The sequence below is a fragment of the Oncorhynchus clarkii genome, chromosome 4 (genome assembly GCF_045791955.1).
Source record: "Oncorhynchus clarkii lewisi isolate Uvic-CL-2024 chromosome 4, UVic_Ocla_1.0, whole genome shotgun sequence".
NCBI classification, from domain to species: Eukaryota; Metazoa; Chordata; class Actinopteri; order Salmoniformes; family Salmonidae; genus Oncorhynchus; species Oncorhynchus clarkii.
Window position 1 is genome coordinate 17,722,786 of NC_092150.1, and position 20,995 is coordinate 17,743,780.

The 20,995-nt window shown below is 45.1% G+C and overlaps 1 protein-coding gene across 1 annotated transcript in view; it reads right to left on the reverse strand.

The window, feature by feature from the left end:
- The window catches only part of LOC139406520 (CUGBP Elav-like family member 5), a 372,414-nt gene that overhangs the window by 335,435 nt on the left and 15,984 nt on the right, over window positions 1-20,995 (reverse strand). The window contains exon 2 of the mRNA XM_071149184.1: window positions 4,764-4,846. Coding sequence (XP_071005285.1) covers window positions 4,764-4,846 — 83 coding nt within the window. The remainder of the gene's footprint in view (window positions 1-4,763; window positions 4,847-20,995) is intronic.

A 20,995-nucleotide genomic window follows, 5' to 3' on the forward strand; every position in this document is an offset into this window, starting at 1 on the left:
GCCTTGGTGAAAATACACCAAATTATTAGGGTGAGGCACATGGGCTACTGACAGCTTACTACACAACATACACTTAGTATTACTTTCAGAGCTACAATATACATTTCTCTCTTGCATATTACATAATTTATGCAGCAGCATGCAATGGATGTTTGGACTCACCTTGTGAAGGTGGCGCAGCGGTCCTTTGTGGGCAAATTCTGTCATCAAATTTTGTCATCAAAGTCGGGCATTCTCTGGATTTATGGTGGGAACTCGGGGAAAAAAACACAGCCACTCCATTGAACAGCAGGCTAACGTTAGTGGTTTCTTTGCAACGCTTGCAGTTAGCCACTGATTCCTTCCAAACGACTCATTGTCGAATTTGCAATTTACAACTTGTTGTGTAATCTTTATGTACAATGGCCGATGAGCACCGATACGTTTTATCTATAATTTCTCTTCATTATTTCTCTTCATATGACAAGGATTAAAAAGGATTTGCCAGTAGATTGTTGACTTGATGACAACTGATGATGACTGTTAGGTAAGACTTTGAAAGTAAGATGTTGACATGATCAGTCCAATCAAAGCTACTGTAGCTATAACATGATTTGATTTCATTCTATCTGTGGCCAAAGACCTTGAGCCTTCTTGGATGGGCACTACTAATATTAATCTCCGGCATATCCCAAGGGGCTAACATTTTCGAGCTCTAAGCTTAGAATTGGGGATGACGTACTGTCCCATGAGTGACAGAAAACTGAGCCAATCACAACAGAAACCTGAACCCATTAGGTATTTTCTGCTGGCTAGCCCCACCACCACAGAAAGCACTGAGCTAGGCTGAAACACCTGCAATTTGGAGCTGCCTTACTCAAGAAAGCAAAAAAGAGAACGTTTGTATGAGGCTTTATTAACTCAATTACATTTTGTAGATTTTTTTACATTGTTTGCAAACTGATATGTGACACGTATTAATGCCAAAATAACAAATTAAACAGACAAGCCCCACCCCCAAAAAAAACATTTTTTATTTTATTTATTTATTTTACCTAAAAGCTCTGCCCCACCTGCCCTGAATGACAATTCATTGTTTAGTGTTGTGTTGTGTAGTGGCTTTGCTGGAATGCATCCCACATGTTCTGTTTGTTTGCTCCACCAAGATGTCCATGCTAAAATCGCCACTGCTGTCTCTCCATTTGCATAACATGAAAATAGACACTACTATCAGTTCCTCTCTCCTCTGACTACAGAACGTCTCTGATGGTTTGATGGTAGCAGTGTGGTATCAGTAATCTGCAGGCCTGTGTTTCTGTGTTTGCTTTGTGGATTGAGGTAGTGGTTGCTCTATACAAACGCTGTGTAGCTAGCTACTACACCCCCCCCCCCGACCACCCATCTGATTCTCATTCTCGGTGGGCTCTGACACATTTCAACGTCTGCCTGTTCTATTTGTCTGACATGTTATATCTCAGGAAAAGAGGAGGCAGGGGGAGCAGGGGCCAGAGCAGGGGCCAGGAAACACAGGAGAAGGGGTAACTGTTTCACAGCACTCAGGTGAGAGGGAAGACACAGCCACGCTCACCTCTTTGTATTCGCCATGACTAAAAGTGGAATTACAACTCAACGGCAGGCAGTCGAGGGGTTTGATGTATAGAAAAGTACTACTAGAGTACAGTGGAGGATATCAGCGGGAAAGATGGTGGCTGACACAGCGTGAGGATGCATTCTATTTCTGGGGATTGTATGATGGGGTTGTATGGGTAACGTAGTTTGTCGGATGACATTGATTCGTTGGATGCCTCAATATAAGTGCCCGATTACCATTTTGTGTACTGTAAGTGGAATGTGTCTACTGGGAAAAAACAGAGCGATGCATAATATAATAAACATGCATGCAGAGAGAGGAGTTCATTCTCCCTGACATAGCTTGGTGGTCTTTAATATGTTCCATCCTTGTGGATGTTAAATCTTTCAGAGGCCAGATGGTTTGTAGACTGTGTTTTCGCTCCCAGCCTCACGGTACCCCTCATTTATACATTCATCCACATCTTGCCTTTTAATCCCAGTGGTGGGTCAAGCCTGACGGATGCCCTCCCAGGCTGGCAAGGAGGCGCAATTAGCGACTCCACGAGACAGAGGAGACTACTAGTGGGGTGGAATGAACTGGGAGAGAATCCCCCTCTCTTTAACGCACTGCTAAACACAGTTATAGCCTACCGTGTACGCATCCCTTGGAGTTCTCTCAAATAACAACATATTTGTTTAAATATTCAAATGCTCTTTAAAAAAAATATAGAAATAGCTCCTCCACCCTGGAGCTTGGCAAATTTGAAAGATAAAATAAATAATTTGTTTTTTTCGCCAGTAATGTTCAAAGTTTGAGGTGTTAGTATTTGGATATTTAATGTGAAACATTCCTTTTGGCTGGGCTCCTTATTTTCTTGTCTTAGATGGTGGTTGGTCTTTCTATCTGTAATGTTCTCCTGTGGAGGTCTGATCTGGTCATGTTGAGCCATGCTGTCTCAGTAGGAGACCAGTCTCTACTGTGCTCTACTCTGCTTTGCTCTGCTCTACTCTGCTCTACTCTGCTCTACTTTGCTTTACATTGCTCTACAACTGATTTACTCTGCTCTACTCTGCTCTGCTTTACTCTGCTCTACTCTGCTCTACTCTACTACTGCTCTACTCTGCTCTACTCTGCTATCCTCTGCTTTACTCTGCTTTACTACTGCTGTACTCTAATCTACTACTGCTTTACTCTGCTCTACTACTGTGTTACTCTGCTTTACTCTGCTCTACTCTACTACTGCTCTACTCTGCTCTGCTCTGCTCTACTCTGCTTTACTTTTCTTACTATGCTCTCCTCCTGCTTTACTCTGCTCTACTACTGTGTTACTCTGCTTTACTCTGCTTTACTTTGCTTACTCTGCTCTCCTCCTGCTTTACTCTGCTCTACTACTGCTCTACTACTGCTTTACTCTGCTCTACTCCTGCTTTATTCTGCTCTACTCTGCTCCCCTCCTGCTTTACTCTGCTCTACTACTGCTTTACTCTGCTCTACTACTGCTTTACTTGGCTTACTATGCTCTCCTCCTGCTTTACTCTGCTCTACTACTGTGTTACTCTTCCTAACTCTGCTCTACTCTACTTTACTACTGCTCTACTCTGCTCTGCTTTACTCTGCTTTACTTTGCTTACTCTGCTCTCCTCCTGCTTTACTCTACTCTACTACTGCTCTACTACTGCTTTACTCTGCTCTACTACTGCTCTACTACTGCTTTACTCTGCTCTACTACTGCTCTACTACTGCTTTACTCTGCTCTACTACCGCTCTACTACTGCTTTACTCTGTTCTACTCTGCTTTACTCTGCTCTACTACTGCTCTACTCTGCTCTACTACTGCTCTACTACTGCTTTACTCTGCTCTACTACTGCTTTACTCAGCTCTACTACTGCTTTACTCTCCTCTACTCTGCTTTACTTTGCTTACTATGCTCTCTTCCTGCTTTACTACTGCTCTACTACTGCTTTACTCTGCTCTACTACTGCTCTACTACTGCTTTACTCTGCTCTACTACTGCTCTACTACTGCTTTACTCTGTTCTACTCTGCTTTACTCTGCTCTACTACTGCTCTACTCTGCTCTACTACTGCTCTACTACTGCTCTACTACTGCTTTACTCTCCTCTACTCTGCTTTACTTTGCTTACTATGCTCTCTTCCTGCTTTACTCTGCTCTACTACTGCTCTACTCTGCTCTACTACTGCTCTACTCTGCTTTACTCTGCTCTGCATTACTCTGCTCTACAACTGCTTTACTCTGCTCTACAACTGCTTTACTCTGCTCTACTCTGCTCTGCATTACTCTGCTCTACTCTGCTTTACTCTGCTCTACAACTGCTTTACTCTGCTCTGCTTTACTCTGCTCTACTCTGCTCTACAACTGATTTACTCTGCTCTACTCTGCTCTACAACTGATTTACTCTACTCTGCTCTACAACTGATTTACTCTGCTTTACTCTGCTCTACAACTGATTTACTCTGCTCTGCTCTGCTCTACTCTTGCTCTGCAGCTGACGATGTCCTTGCCATCTGCCATAGTGGGGGGAATAGTAGGATGACTACTCCCACACACATACAATGTGTACACACACACACACACACAAACACACACACAGATACTGTGCATAAACATGCACACATTCTGTGCACAGATATGCACAAACATTGTTTATAAATGCAGAACTTATCTCTCTCTCTCTCACACACACACAGTGCACTTTCCCTATTTCAAATGGGCTCTTTGTCCCTCATGCATATAATTTCTGTTCTGGTTTGAACTGTTTCATGTGTCTGTTATAGCCAGCATTGATCAGATGCACTTCGCTCATGCTTTCTGAGGCAATGACATCTAATGTCAATTAATTTGTTCTTTGCGTTTAAAAAAAGGCATAGTGAGTCATTGTTGTTTACTTAGAAACAGAAATGACTCACTATGCCTTTTTTTAAACGCAAAGAACAAATTAATTGACATTTGATGTCATTGCCTCAGAAAGCATGAGCGAAGTGCATCTGATCAATGCTGGATATAACAGACACATGAAACAGTTCAAACCAGTCCTTTAAAAGCCTGGATTATTGATTGAATCCTTTTCCAATGTTATATCTGGGGCTGGAGCGGATTGAAGCAGGCTGGTAGGTGGTCAGTGGTGAGTGGTGATGTGGGTTGTGTTGTTCAGATGGCACGGTGGTGGAGCAGGTACAGAGAGAGACTTACCCCTGGCAGTGTTTTCTGTTCATGGAGAGCGTTCTGGGCTTTGATGGCCGACTCACGGGCGCAGTAGGTGAGGAACGCACAGCCTGAAAAATAGAGAGGGGGAGGTTGGGACAGATATTAAAACTAGTCTATCTGAACACTGGGGACTGAACACTGGGGACTGAACACTGGGGACTGAACACTGGGGACTGAACACTGGGAAAAGAAAGGACACTAAACATGGAGTAGCAACACTAGCTCAGTCACAGAACAACAGAGAAGACTGATAATTTTACCATCCCTAGCCCAGTTACAAAGCACAACAACACTTGGCAACAACACTGTTCACAATCGAATCCCCTCCACCCAACCCACTGGGTCCCCATCAACCTCACTTAGTCTCAGACCCTTGTCAGTCATGAAAAGCAACACCCTGTGAAAGGGAAGTGTCCCTCACAATGACACAGCCAGAGCTGCTACTGGGAGCTGTCCCTCCCTGCAGACAGTCTCAATGCAGACATACACTCTATTTTGTTTCTTTCTTCGGTTGGCTCAGGGATGGATGCTTCCTCTCTGTGCCTTGCTTTCTCTCTCTCTCGTATTCTCTTTCTCTCCTCTCGATCTCTCTCTTTTGTCTCTCTTTCTCTCTCTCTCTCTTTCTGTGCCCCTCTTTCTCACTCTCTCTCCCTCTATTTCTCTCTCCCACTCCCAGTGCCATAGATCAGCCTCTCCTTGTCCAAAGCGACTACCACACTATTGCAATTCACAATACTGAGCCCTTTTGACAGCAGCAGAGAAAGCGAGGGAGGGAGGGAGGGAGGGAGGAAGGGAGGGAGGGAGGGAGGGAAGGGCTCCAAGCCTCAGGACTCTTTGACCACAGAACGAATCCCCAGTCACAAGAACTCCAGGTGAGTACCACACACAAACAAGACACTCACACACAGAGACAGAGAGAAATATCACTCCAACACCATCTGCCAAATAAAGAGCTCCTCCTGCAGGCACTCAGACAGCCCAGAGAAATGAGGGAGATGAGGAGAGAGAGAGGGAGAGAGAGACAAAAGAGAGAAAGAGACCCAGATAAATACTATTGCAATCATTTCCCCCAGACTGTTTGAATAAATAGTTTTGGTAGTGTTATATTAATAAAGTTCATGTGGGTTACCACACACTATCATATTTCTGCCATTTTGCAGGCGGTTTATTAGAGGCCATCAGTTTTCGGATCATATTTCAACAGAAAATATATTCAGTGAGTGGAAATGAATTAGCTGTCTTTACAGAGAAAATATTTACATTCATTCCCCATGTTGCATATCACATCACTTTTATCTGTCTATAAATTCCCCACCTCATTCAACTCCTCGCAGCCTGGCTGTATTACAACATGCTCAAGCATGTATTTCCCCCTACACAGGCATTCAATAACCCCAGAATTTTCTCCCAGCTATTCTTTTATTTTACTGCCTTTTCACATAGCCAGGTCAGTGCATTACAGTAACACAAAAATAAAGGGGACTTACACAGTCTCCCAGCACATCAGGCCTACCTCTAGTCCCTGCTCTCCGAGTCTGTATGTATATTATGGATGGGCAGCGATGGAGTCTGTCTGGGGTCACCCCCTCAGTCCTCACTGGCTGACTGTAGCTGTCACACCCTGGCCATAGAGAGGCTTTATATTCTCTATGTTGGTTAGGCCAGGGTGTGACTAGGGTGGACATTCTATGTTATTTTTTCTATGTTTTTGTATTTCTTTGTTTTGCCAGGTATGGTTCTCAATCAGGGACAGCTGTCTGTCGTTGTCTCCGATTGAGAACCATACTTAGGTAGCTCTTGCCCACATGGGTTTTGTGGGTAGTTGTTTCCTGTTTGTGTTTTTTCACCTTACAGGACTGTTTCGTGTCGTTCACGCTCTTTGTTGTTTTTTTGTCATTCAGTGTTCAGTTTATTTAATTAAATGTACTATGAACACTTACAGTAGCACTGCCTGGGGTTATGGTGCAGCTCTCTTCACACTGCACACCTGGTCCCCGCCAGCCCTAACTTAATGATTTCCAATGGCCACCAAGCATATCACTCTATCGTGATGCTTCTTTCCCCACGTCACATCAGCCCTGTCCCTCTCACTGAGGCTTTACTCTGTTGTTTTTCTGTCTGAGAGACCATGGTGGTATGTGGGGCTGTTTTGTTGTTATTATTCTGTGGAATTGTGTTGTTAGTTTTTTGGACACGCGCCACCACCATCTCTCACTGAGCAGGGCCTCGTTTGCATATTACAATCACAAACACTGCCCAAGTTGGATTCATTTGTTAATGTGTAACACATACAGCATTGAGAATAAATTAATAACAACCACAATGCCAACAAACAAAGGGGAACATGAACTCCATTTAAATGTGCTTCTATGTTCTTTAATGTAAGGCTTAATAAGAATCTGCTGGCCACGGGTGAAAGCTCTAACAGCTTCCTAATTGGAATCCAAACACGTACAAATTGCCTGCGTTGCATTGCATATCAAGTGCAGAAGTCGGAGCATGATGAAATTGTTTGAAACACGACAAACAGCGATGTAACCCAGAGCAAGAGGCTGGTGGTGCTGATGCAGCAAAGGGAAGGCACGGTCTGGAGGATATGATCTTACCGCTGCATCATTTGATACCGATCTAAAACAACCCTTATCTCACGTTGATTTCTGGCGAAGAATCTCCTTCTCCACCTTCTCTATTTCTTATATAACCCTGTCTGATGAGTGGCTCCATTACATCAGCTGAGGTAGCTCCAGAAAGGCTGAGGTAGCTACAGAGAGGCTGAGGAAGCTACATAAAGGCTAAGGTAGCTACAGAGAAGCTGAGGTGTCTACAGAGAGGCTGAGGTAGGTACAGAGAGGCTAAGGTGTCTACAGAGAGGCTGAGATAGGTACAGAGAGGCTGAGGTGTCTACAGAGAGGCTGAGATAGGTACAGAGAGGCTGAGATAGGTACAGAGAGGCTGAGATACCTACTGATAGGCTGAGGTGTCTACAGAAAGACTGAGGTGTCTACAGAGAGGCTGAGGTGTCTACAGAGAGGCTGAGGTGTCTACAGAGAGGCTGAGGTGTCTACAGAGAGACTGAGGTGTCTACAGAGAGGCTGAGGTACCTACAGAGAGGCTGAGGTGTCTACAGAGAGACTGATGTGTCTACAGAGAAGCTGAGGTGTCTACAGAGAGACTGAGGTGTCTACAGAGAGGCTGAGGTGTCTACAGAGAGACTGAGGTGTCTACAGAGAGGCTGAGGTAGGTACAGAGAGGCTGAGGTGTCTACAGAGGCCGAGGTGTCTACAAAGAGGCTGAGGTGTCTACAAAGAGACTGAGGTTTCTACCGAGAGGCTGAGGTAGGTACAGAGAGGCTGAGATAGCTACAGAGAGGCTGAGATAGCTACAGAGAGGCCGAGGTACCTAAAGAGAGGCTGAGGAAGCTACAGAGATGCTGAAGTATCTACAGAGAGGCTGCAGTGCTGATCAGTCTAGAGAAACATATGGGGTCATTGGGGCGACTCTCTCTCCCTGGCTCTATTGTGTTGAGATGGTTTGTAATTGAAGAGACTCTGCTCTCCCCTCCTCTCTCCTCTTCCCTCCTCCCACTGCTTCGACAGTAGCCATTTGCACGGTTATTTCCTGCCGATATGACCCTCCATTAATAGTGCAGGAGGGAACTTGTGTCTGGTCCAGAAACCTTTGGCCCTAATCTGTGAAGTGTAGGTACTGCCTGCTAAGTGTAGCGGTCCTACTGATAAACCGTTCCCTCTCTCTCTCTCCCTCTCTACCAGAATCAGCACTTATTCTAAGAGCCTACTACTACCCATTCCTACTGTCACACACACACACACACACAAACACACACACACACACACACACACACACACACACACACACACACACACACACACACACACACACACACACACACACACACACACACACACACACACACACACATCAACCTAACGTACACACAGCCTAACGTACACACACACCCCACAGTGTCTCTCACTCCAACTCTCTCTATTCCATCTCTGTGCCTCAGAGGCGCCTGCCCCAGTGTAATGAAAAAGTGTGAACTTCCCCTCTCTGTGGGATTTACTTCACCAAAAGTGTGAAAGTAGCAGAAACACAGCAAGCCCTGGCACAGGTCTCTACTCGCTGCCTGCCCACTCCCTCACACTTCATTTGCACTCTCTGCAAAATGTCATCGCCGAAGGTAGATTACTTGCTTACTTCATTTACTGCTGCAAGGGCTTAGGGGAAATGATAGGCTTTCTGAGGGGCTGGAGCCCGAAATGCACCTCATCAGCACTGATACAATGTGATTATTACCTGAATCAGTGCCAGGCGTTGCGGAGCTCTGTGGCGCAGATTGACTATGAGGGGTAATCAGGGCTAGTCTCAGAGCAGTCCTTACTGCTCTTAATCACACCCACTTCTCACACCCCTGATCCCAGATCAGCGCAAACATTTTGGGAATCGTAAATTTGCTTAAGGTGTAGAAATGCTGAACCGAAAGATAAGGCGAACAAATTCTACAGCGGCAAGAAAAAGTATGTGAACCCTTTGGAATTACCTGGATTTCTGCATAAATTAGTCATAAAATGTGATCTGTTCTTCATCTTTGTCACAACAATAGACAAACACAGTGTGCTTAAACTAATAACACACAAATTATTGTATTTTTCTTGTCTATATTGAATACAGAATTTAAACATTCACAGTGTAGGTTGGATAAAGTATGTGAACCCCTAGGCTAATGACTTTTCCAAAAGCTAATTGGAGTCAGGCGCTAACCTGGAATCCAATCAATGAGACGAGATTGGAGATGTTGGTTAGAGCTGCCCTGTCCTATAAAAACACTCACAAAATTTGAGTTTGTTATTCACAAGAAGCATTCTCTGACATGAACCATGCCTCAAACAAAAGAGATCTCAGAAGACCTAAGATTAAGAATGTTGACTAGCATAAAGCTGGAAAGGGTTACAAAAGTATCCCTAAAAGCCTAGATGTTCATCAGTCCACAGTAAGACAAATTGTCCATAAATGGAGAAACTTCAGCACTGTTGCTCCCTAGGAGCAAAGATGACTGCAAGAGCACAGCGCAGAATGCTCAATGAGGTTAAAAATAATCCTAGAGTGTCAGCTAAAGATTTACAGAAATCTCTGGAACATGTTAACATCTCTGTTGATGATTGTACGATATGTAAAACACTAAACAAGAATGGTGTTTATGAGAGGACACCACGGAAGAAGCCACTGTTGTCCAAAAAAACATTGCTGCACGTCTGAAGTTTCGTAAAAGAGCACCTGGATGTTCCACAGCGCTTCCGTCAAAATATTCTGTGGACAGATTATACTAAAGTTGAGGTGTTCGGAAGGAACACACAACACTATGTGCGGAGAAAAAAAGGCACAGCACACCAACATCAAAACCTCATCCCAACTGTAAAGTATGGTGGAGGGAGCATCATGGTTTGGGGCTGCTTTACTGCCTCAGGGTCTGGACAGCTTGCTATCATTGACGGAAAAATGAATTCACAAGATTATCAAGATATTTTGCAGGAGAATGTAAGGCTATCTGTCCGCCAATTGAAGCTCAACAGAAGTTGGGTGATGCAACAGGACAATGGCCCAAAACACAGAAGTAAATCAACAACAGAATGGCTTCAACAGAAGAAAATATGCCTTCTGGAGTGGCCCAGAGTCCTGACCTCAACCTGATTTAAAATCCTGTGGCATGACCTCGAGAGCGGTTCACACCAGATATCCCAAGAATATTGCTGAACTGAAACAGTTTTGTAAAGATGAATGGTCCAAAATTCCTCCTGACCGTTGTGCAGATCAGATTCTCAAAAACATTTGGTTGAGGTTATTGCTGCCAAAGAAGGGTCAACCAGTTATTAAATCCAAGGGTTCACATATTTTTCCACCCTACACAGTGAATGTTTACAAGGTGTGTTCAATAAAGTCATGAAAACATGTAATTGTTTGTGTGTTATTAGTTTAAGCCGAATGTGTTTGTCTATTGTTGTGACTTAGATGAAGATCAGATCAAATTGTATTACCAATTTATGCAGAAATCCAGGCAATTCCAAAGGGTTCACATACCTTTTCTTGCCACTGTATATTTACAGGTTAAATAGACAAACAATAGACAGACGTGCATATGGGGAGACAGACGCATTCCTCTTGAGAGGTTCCTAGCAATCTGCCCCATTCCCAAGACAAGACACGGGCTTAATAGGCTGCTAGAATTTGGAACATATCAACAGCCAACCACCCAGCCACTGCTCAGGGAGAACAAAAGGGAAGAGGTGGGGGTACTTTCCAAAGTGCTCTCATTCATTGTTCCGACAACAATATTTTCCCTGCCCCAGCCTAATTACCTTGTAATGAGTGCTGTAATATAAGCAGAACTCTAGCATAACCTGTAAACCTTAATTAAGTCAGGCACCTTAAAGGGAGCTGCATGCGGCTGGGCCTCCATCCTCTGACAGTGCACCCTCCTGCACTATAAATGGGAGGCCTTCAGGTGCATTTCAATAGTATCAAGATGCTTCCTCTCCTTGTCTCTTTATCTTCCATCTGCTCTAATATGAAAGACCTGGATAAGTGAAGGCAGGCAACTTGGCAGGCACCATATTGCTTTCACCTGCATTCCCATGTCAGTACAAATGAAGGTCAGGTGAGACAAGGACAGGAAAAACACTCAAGACAATTGAGATGCTTCCTGCTATTCATGGAGCTAAAATGGCCTGGAGTCTGGACACTGGTCTCCACTGTGACCCCTGGCTAAGGAGACCCAGGCCATTGATTTGTTATTTTACTCACTTATAATAGACAACAGCCCTTGAGCATGACTTATATACAGTCACAGATCCATAGGAAATATATCCTGAAGAACACACTACGTGTCTTTGTGGACCAAAACAGTTGTGTGTTTCTGTGCAATTGTTTGTGTGTGTGTGTGTGTGTGTGTGTGTGTGTGTGTGTGTGTGTGTGTGTGTACAGTAACGATTTTATGTGTGTACAGTGTGTGTACAGTGAGGGTCTTGGCTAGGGCTGTGGTGTTCATGACATTTTGTCAGACGGTTCTTGTCATGCAAATGACTGCCGGAATCACAGTAATTGACCGATAATTAATATAAACATGTTTTGCATCTCCAGGCCTCCACACATACAAGCCACTGATGTGCCTTTGGAACATCTACAGTTTAATACAGTCTAATAAATACATTTAATATACACCACCACAACAAATCCATTATTTATTTTAGGCAGGTTTAAAGAAACATTATGATATGAAGGAAAGGTATTTCAGAAGAACAGAATATGAGTTGGCCAGATGTACAGTATGTTAACTGGCTATGCACCATGATATGGACTGTAGGCTTGTTCATTTAGTTGACAATATATGCTTATAAGTCCCATGACATAATTTTATATGATTTTATAGTAAGAAGAATATATTTGAACTTAGCTGAATAAAATAGAAAGGATATTTATGTAAGTGCGCATATGAAGTGGCTTTGTTGAGCATAAAAGTGATCATTTGAAACAAGTACTATAGCTAGATTTAGAGTTATTTGGCAACTTTAGTTGTGAATGATACAAACCTTGGAATGTCTTAGAAATAAAAACATGTATGGGCTACATGTGACTATAAGGATCCTGAGAGGCGCAGCGGTCTTACATGCTGACCAGACAGGACACGTCGCGTGCACCAGCGTTGCAAAATACATTTAGAAATTCATGTTTTTCAATTATTGCAACCACACTGCTCGCGGGCGCCAGCGAGCGTCTGCGACGCCAAGGGCTAAAATAGAACTCCTTTCTATTTCTGACGCAGATTGCGCTGAAAGTCCTGCCTCTCCCATCTTCTCATTGGTTTATAGAAGCAGGTACCCACGTGCCATTTCCTCATTGGTTATACCCATGTAGGTGATTGAAAGACGAAATGTTTTGCCGGTTGTCGTAGTAAAAGTGTAGATGCCAATCACCATATCATTTCAAAGATGAAAAAGCCTGGAAGGAGGAGAGATGACTAGAAACGATTCGGTTGGCCGTTTTATGTGTGGATTAATTGTCGGAGTAGAAGAGCTTGTGCATTTCAGGTAAAATAACAACTCAATGTTTATATCCCAGGACAAATTAGCTAGCAACAGCAAGCTAGCTAAATAGGACAAATTAGCTAGCAAGTGCAAGCTAACTAGCTAAATTGCCAAGCATGTTTAATGCTTTTCAACCTGTCCCCAAATTAATGTCATTGAGTTTGTTTTTATTTTTATTTTTTTTATATATTTTTATATATATATTTTGTTTAATTTCTCCCCAATTTTGTAGTATCCAATTATTAGTAGTTACTATCTTGTCTCATCGCTACAACTCCTGTACGGGCTCGTGTCTTCCGAAACACAACCCAACCAAGCCGCACTGCTTCTTAACACGGAAGCCAACATCCAACCCGGAAGCCAGCCGCACCAATGAGTCGGAGGAAACAACGTGCACCTGGCAACCCTGGTTAGCGTGCACTGCGTCCGGCCCGCCACAGGAGTCGCTAATGCGCAATGAAACAAAGATATCCCTACCGGCCAAACCCTCCCTAACCCGGACGACGCGAGGCCAATTGTGCGTCGCCACACGGACCTCCTAGTCACAGCCGGCTGCGACAGAGCCTGGGCGCGAACACAGAGTCTCTGTTGGCACAGCTAGCGCTGCAATGCACTGCCCTAGACCACTGCGCCACCTGGGAGGCCCTTGTTTTGATATTTTAATGATAGCGCACGATGGCGCAAGGGCGCAGCCGGTTTGGGTTCCATGTAAGGAACTGCATCACAATGCTAGAAGTATCACTACAGACCCAGGTTCGATCCAAGGCTGTATCACAACTAGCTGTGATCGGGAGTCCCATAGGGGGGCGCACAATTGGCACAGCGCCATCCGGGCTAGGGGAGGGTTTGGCCAGGGTAGGCCATCATTGTAAATAAAAATGTGTTCTTAACTGACTTGCCTAGTTTAAGTAAAGGTTCAATAAATAGGCTATTGATCATTTGAGAAAGTCACAAAATGCTTCCTTGCCTCAGGCTGTACACGCTGTTCTGTCATCAAGTCAGACTATTATCAATTTAATCTTGTCTTTACAAATATCTAAAAAGGAGTTTCTATTTAGAATGGTCCATTATCAAATGGGCAGGGACAGGAACAGGAACAGCAACAGCGACAGGGACAGGGACAGGGACAGGGACAGGGAAAGAAACAGGAACAGGAACAGGGCTAGGGACAGGAACAAGAACAAGAACAGGGACGGGAACAGGGACGGGGACGGGGACAGGGACAGGGACAGGGAGAGGGACAGGGACAGGAAGAGAAACAGAAACAGGAGTAGGGACAGGAACAGGGACAGGAAGAAAAACAGAAACAGGATTAGGGACAGGAACAGGGACAGGGACGGAGACGGGGACAGTGACGGGGACGGGAACAGGAACAGGAACAGGAACTGGGACAGGAACAGAAACAGAAACAGAAACAGGGGTAGGGACAGGGACAGGGACAAGGGCAGGGACAGGGACAGGGGTAGGGACAGGAACAGGGACACAAACAGGGACACAAACAGGTGTAGGGACAGGAACAGGAACAGGAACAGGAACAGGAACAGGGACAAGAACAGGGACAGGGACAGGGACAGGAACAGGGACAGGAAAAGGGACACGGACAGGTGTAGGGACAGGAACAGGAACAGGAACAGGGACAGGAACAGGAACAGGAACAGGGGTAGGGACAGGGACAGGAACAGGGACAGGGACAGGGACAGGAACAGGGACAGGGACAGGAACAGGAAAAGGGACAGGAACAGGGACAGGGACAGGAACAGGGGTAGGGACAGGAACAAGAACAGGGACGGGAACAGGGACGGGGACAGGGACAGGAACAGGAATGGGAACAGGGGTAGGGACAGGGACAGAAACAGGAACAGGGGTAGGGACAGGGACAGGGACAAGGGCAGGGACAGGGACAGGGGTAGGAACAGGGACACAAACAGGTGTAGGGACAGGAACAGGAACAGGAACAGGAACAGGAACAGGAACAGGAACAGGGACAGGGACAGGGGTAGGGAAAGGAACAGGAACAGTGACGGGAACAGGGACAGGAACAGGAACAGGGGTAAGGACAGGAACAGGAACAGGGACGGGAACAGGGACAGGGACAGGAACAGGGGTAGGGACAGGAACAAGGACAGGAACAGGGACACGGACAGGTGTAGGGACAGGAACAGGAACAGGAACAGGGACAGGGGTAGAGACAGGGACAGAAACAGAAACAGAAACAGGGACAGGGACAAGGGCAGGGACAGGGACAGGAACAGGGATAGGGACAGGGACAGGGACAGGGACAGGGACAAGGGCAGGGACAGGGACAGGGATAAGGTCAGGAACAGGGACAGGGACGGGAACGGGGACAGGAACAGGAACAGGAACAGAAACAGAAAGAGGAACAGGAACAGGAACTGGGACAGGAACAGGAACAGAAACAGAAACAGAAACAGGGGTAGGGTCAGGGACAAGGGTGGGGACGGAGACAGGAACAGGGACGGGAACAGGGACAGGGACAAGGGTGGGGACGGAGACAGGAACAGGGACGGGAACAGGTACAGGGACAGGGACAGAAACAGAAACAGAAAGAGGAACAGGAACAGGAACTGGGACAGGAACAGGAACAGAAACAGAAACAGAAACAGAAACAGGGGTAGGGACAGGGACAAGGGTGGGGACGGAGACAGGAACAGGGACGGGAACAGGGACAGGGACAGAAACAGAAACAGGAACAGAAACAGAAACAGGGACAGGGACAAGGGCAGGGACAGGGACAGGGACAGGGACAGGGACAGAGACAGGGACAGGGACAAGGGCAGGGGCAGGGGCAGGGACAGGGACGGGAACGGGAACGGGGACGGGGACAGGAACAGGAACAGAAACAGAAAGAGGGACAGGGACAAGGGCAGGGACAGGGACAAGGGCAGGGATAAGGGCAGGGACAGGGACAGGGACAGGGACAGGGACAAGGGCAGGGACAGGGACAAGGGCAGGGACAGGGACAAGGGCAGGGACAAGGGCAGGGACAGGGACAAGGGCAGGGGCAGGGACAGGGACATGGGCAGGGACAAGGGCAGGGACAGAGACAGGGACAAGGGCAGGGACAGGGACAAGGGCAGGGACAGGGACAGGGACAGGGACAGGGACAAGGGCAGGGACAGAGACAGGGACAAGGGCAGGGACAGGGGAAAAAAAGACATGTCATCTGTATGCACTGGAATAGTGAATGGAGGTCGCTTCCCGGTGGTTCATTTTTCAATCATGCAGGGTAGGCTACTCCGGTTTTATAACTATAGTAGCAGCTGGGATCCTCCTGTTTTTAGTGGTAACCATCAAAACTCTGCTTTCAGACGGGATTGCATATAGAAATCCCTGGGCTTATAGAACATATATATTTCCATCCACACATCAAACACAGTTTGAGGAGAATGCAGCCTCTTGCTGTGCAAAAGATGACATTATGCCCAAACTCTGTGTGCCATGGGCTCTCCAATCCTGTTCCTGCAGCTACCCAGTGCTTCATTTGGGAAACCAAGTGAAATATGTTCAGGAACATTGATAGTAACATGTTTTCACAACTGAACATATTTCACTATTGACAGCCCCTCTCTCTGCGCGCTTGAGAAAATAATGAAGGAGAGAGAGGAGATGGAAACTCCCGGTGGTAAGATATTCTGTAGCTAAAGGTAATGCCTATTAATTATGAAAACATAAAATAAATGCCCTATTACTAGGCTATTCAAAATCAAATTCACTTTAATTGTAGGCTAACTCCGTAAGCCGCCCTGCACAATCAATGAACCAATACACCAATTATGTAGCAAAGACATCTTAAATCTTTAGTTGGGTAATACACAGTAGGCTATTAGGTTATGTTTTGTATAACGGCACAATAATTATTTTTATTCTGGGTTTTTTTCAGGCTTGGGCTCATATATAGGCCTCTTTAGAAAGTGTTGTCCATTTCATTCTGTTTGGCTTTGAAACAACATTCACAACGACCATGTTTTTCCCTCAGTTTCAACCTGTTGTTGAACTTCTTTCTTCAAATTGATCTATCGAGGTGAGTTTTAAAATTATGATACTGTTTTGATGATACGTGTTTGCATTGATGTCAGAGTGGTTTAAGGGATAGGTAGAGCCCTGAGTACCAGGCCATTAGGACCTGATGGAGGGACAACAGAGCCCTGAGTACCAGGCCATTAGGACCTGATGGAGGGACAACAGAGCCCTTAGTACCAGGCCATTAGGACCTGATGGAGGGACAACAGAGCCCTGAGTACCAGGCCATTAGGATCTGATGGAGGGACAACAGAGCCCTGAGTACCAGGCCATTAGGACCTGATGGAGAGACAATAGAGCCCTGAGTACCAGGCCATTCACACCTGATGGTCATTAGCAAGTTGGGTCCTACCAACGCAAGTCCAGAGCGCATATGAGGAGATTACCGTGACTCAAAGGTCACGTGGAATTTGACTGCAGTCATGACTCATACCGTCGCCGCAACAGTCCTAGACCTGTCCTCTCGGCCGGTGTGCATAATGAGGGTGAGGAACGCTGTTAAACCTAATGATTCGTTCTGAAAGACTGTGTTTGAGGGATCAATACAGAAAAGGGGATGAGAAATAGGCCTTGACAAAATCACAAGTGATACCACGGTAGTCTATTTTGTAGTTGGTTATAAGGTTGAAGGTTATCTTGGACACACCACTAACTATAATACAACACTACTGTACAGTCTTCTAGGTTCAATACTGTGGTGGAAAGTTGGCACCTCCAGTGGATGTAGCTGTCCTGTATGTGTGGACTGACTGAGTGGTCTCTGCCAGTGCCAAACCAGCACTATAAATACATCCAGTGGTCTGCATCCCTGATGAAGAAGCTAAATTGACGGCATTAATTGATGGGGTTTCAGAGTGCAGTAAATACTGTGTATGTTCACAGTGGTGCGGGGCAGAAGGCGCGGGTGGACTGACAGAGGAACATGGTTTCGACTCATCAGATGGAGAGCAATGGGAGTTTAGGTTTTCAAAAGGATTCTTTGGCCGTCCCCATAGGATAACCCTATTTGGTTCCAGGTAGAACCCATTGTGGTTCCAGGTAGTAAGTAACCTTTTAGGTTCCATGTAGTACCCTCTGTGGTAAGGGTTCTACATGGAACCCAAAATAGTTGTACCTGGAACCAAAAGGGTTCTACTTGGAACCAAAAAAGGATTATTTAAAAGGTTCTCCTACGGGGACAGCCGAATAACTCTTTTAGGTTCTATAAGAGGAAACTACACCTGGAAAATACTATAGGATAAAAGCAAAAATTGAGTTCTCCATTAGTTAGCCACATTGGCATTATGGCATATGATATCCATAATACCAGGCCATTGGGACCTGTTTAAAAAAGCAGCAGAAGTTGAACCTAGAGTCAGATCAGTTGATCACAGTAAATTCACACTCAAAGATTGGCAGTTCCAAACTGACTAGGTCTGAGAGACAGAACTGCTTTTGAGGTCCTTTGATTTTACAAATTGAAAGGTGTCTTTAAAGATGAAGCTTCAAAGCTCCAAGGCTGGCGCAGGATGGAGTGGTAAAGAGAGGGATGAGATGAAAAAAGCCACCCACCCATCTCCATCCATGCAAACACAGCACTTTATTTCACAGTGCCCATTCAGGCAGCATTTGGAAAAAACACTAATTGCACATTTCCAGATTCCACACTTAACAGGCTCTAACAAATAAACCTTGCAGTACGCTCCTGTTTTTGGAATAGCAATTGTGTGCTTTGAGGCGCAAAGCACATTTCTCAAATACACACAGATTGTCAATTACGTGCTTCATGCCAAAAATGACAGATTTTTTTCTCTCTCCCTGAGCCTTTTCTTCCTCTCACCACTGGACTGAAGTGGAATGATAATGATCATTAACACAGGTGGTCTTGCAAATGAGCAGGTGCCACCGCCGTGTTCATTGTATAGATGTATATCCTGGTAAAGGCTGTGGCCAGCGTTACGCTTCCAAAAATGTCATGTCCTTCAAAGCTGGCCACTGGCACGGTGAAAGAGAGAGAACATTCTTAGTGCATCAGTTAAAGAGCTACGAACTCTAAAGGTTGTGGCGACAAGAATCTGCCAAACATACAGGCTAAATATTTTTCCAAGCCATCGTTATCACTATGAGTAGAAAAAATGGAAACGCTGCCATTTTGGAAATTACTATAAGAAGTACATCACCAGAATCGCAGTGAAAACACTCAGTCAAGGGTCCTTATTTAATCTAAGGCCTTTAAAAGCCATCTGCTACAGTTATTGTTTCTACACTGCATGGAGACAGTATACATTATGTCATATACATCTGTACCTTCTGCAAATGTTGATACCCTACTTCAAACACTGAAGTGAGGCATCTCTAACACTACTACATTCTGCACCAAGTCATTGACAACATGATGGTCCAGGAGGCCTACCTATCTTTTATATTATTTATTTTATTAACCTTTATTTAACTAGGCAAGCCAGTTAAGAACAAATTCTTATTTACAATGACGGCCTACCAAAAGGCAAAAGGCTTTTAACAGAATGTGACTGGCAGAACAGATGTTGTATGTGGAGGATGAGGGCTGCAGTAGATATCTCAGATATCTCAGTGGGGCCTAAGAGGGTTTTATAAATAAGCATCAACCAGTGGGTCTTGCGACGTGTATACAGAGATGACCAGTTTACAGAGGAGTGCAGTGATGTGTCCTATAAGGAGAATTGGTGGCAAATCTGATGGCCGAATGGTAAAGATTATCTAGCTGCTCGAGAGCAACCTTACTTGCCGATCTATAAATTATGTCTCTGTAATCTAGCATGGGAATGATGGTCATCTGAATCAGGGTTAATTTGGCAGCTGGGGTGAAAGAGGAGCGATTATGATAGAAGAAACCAAGTCTAGATTTAACTTTAGCCTGCAGCTTTGATATGTTCTGAGAGAAGGACAGTGTACCGTCTAGCCATACTCCCAAGTACTTGTATGAGGTGATTACCTCAAGCTCTAAACCCTCAGAGGTAGTAATCACACCTGTGGGGAGAGGGAAATTGTTCTTACCAAACCGCATAACCTTTGTTTTGGAGGTGTTCAGAACAAGGTTAAGGGTAAAGAAAGCTTGTAAGAACACTAAGAAAGCTTTGTCGTATAGCATTTAACATAAAATCTGGGGAGGGGCCAGCTGCGTTTAAGACTGTATCATCTGCATATAAATGGATGAGAGAGCTTCCTACTGCCTGAGCTATGTTGTTGATGTTAATTGAGAAGAGGGTGAGGCCTAGGATCGAGCCTTGGGGTACTCCCTTGGTGACAGGCAGTGGCCTAGACAGCAGATTTTCTGACTTTATACACTGCCCTCTTTAAGCGAGGTAGTTAGCAAACCAGGCCAAAGTCCCCTCAGAGATACCAATACTCCTTAGCCGGCCCACAATAATGGAATGGTCTACCATATCAAAAGCTTTGGCCAAGTCAATTAAAAATAACAGCACAACATTGCTTAAAATCAAGGGCAATGATGACATTATTGAGAACATTTAAGGTTGCAGTGACACATCCATAACCTGAGCGGAAACCAGATTGCATACCCAAGAGAATACCAAGAAAGCCAGTCAGTTGATTATTGACAAGTTTATCCAATACTTTTGATAAACAGGGCAAAATAGAAATACGCCAGTTAGGATAGTTAGGATCAGCTTGATGATAGGGGCAGCAACCTTAAAGAAGAAAGGGTGTAAACCATCTAAACCAGATGGTTTTTTGAGGTCAAGGTTAAGGAGCTCCTTTAGCACCTCAGACTAAGTCACTGCCTGCAGGGAGAAACTTTGTAGTGGGGCAGGGGAAAAAGACTTTAAGGAACATGGGCAGCTGTGAGGGGGAGGGTTTATTCTCTAGGTCTTTAACCATTTTCCAGAACTTCTTGGGGTTAGAACCACAGAGAGAGAACTGCTCCTTAAAGTAACTAACTTTGGCCTTCCTGAGTGCACTTATTTCTCATTTGCCTGAATGAGAGCCAGCAAGTCTGAGTATGCGTGTGCCGAGCCTTTCGCCAAATGCAATTCTTGAGGTGGAGTAACTTTGCAAGATCACAGTCGAACCAGGGGCTGAACCTGTTTTTAATTCTCA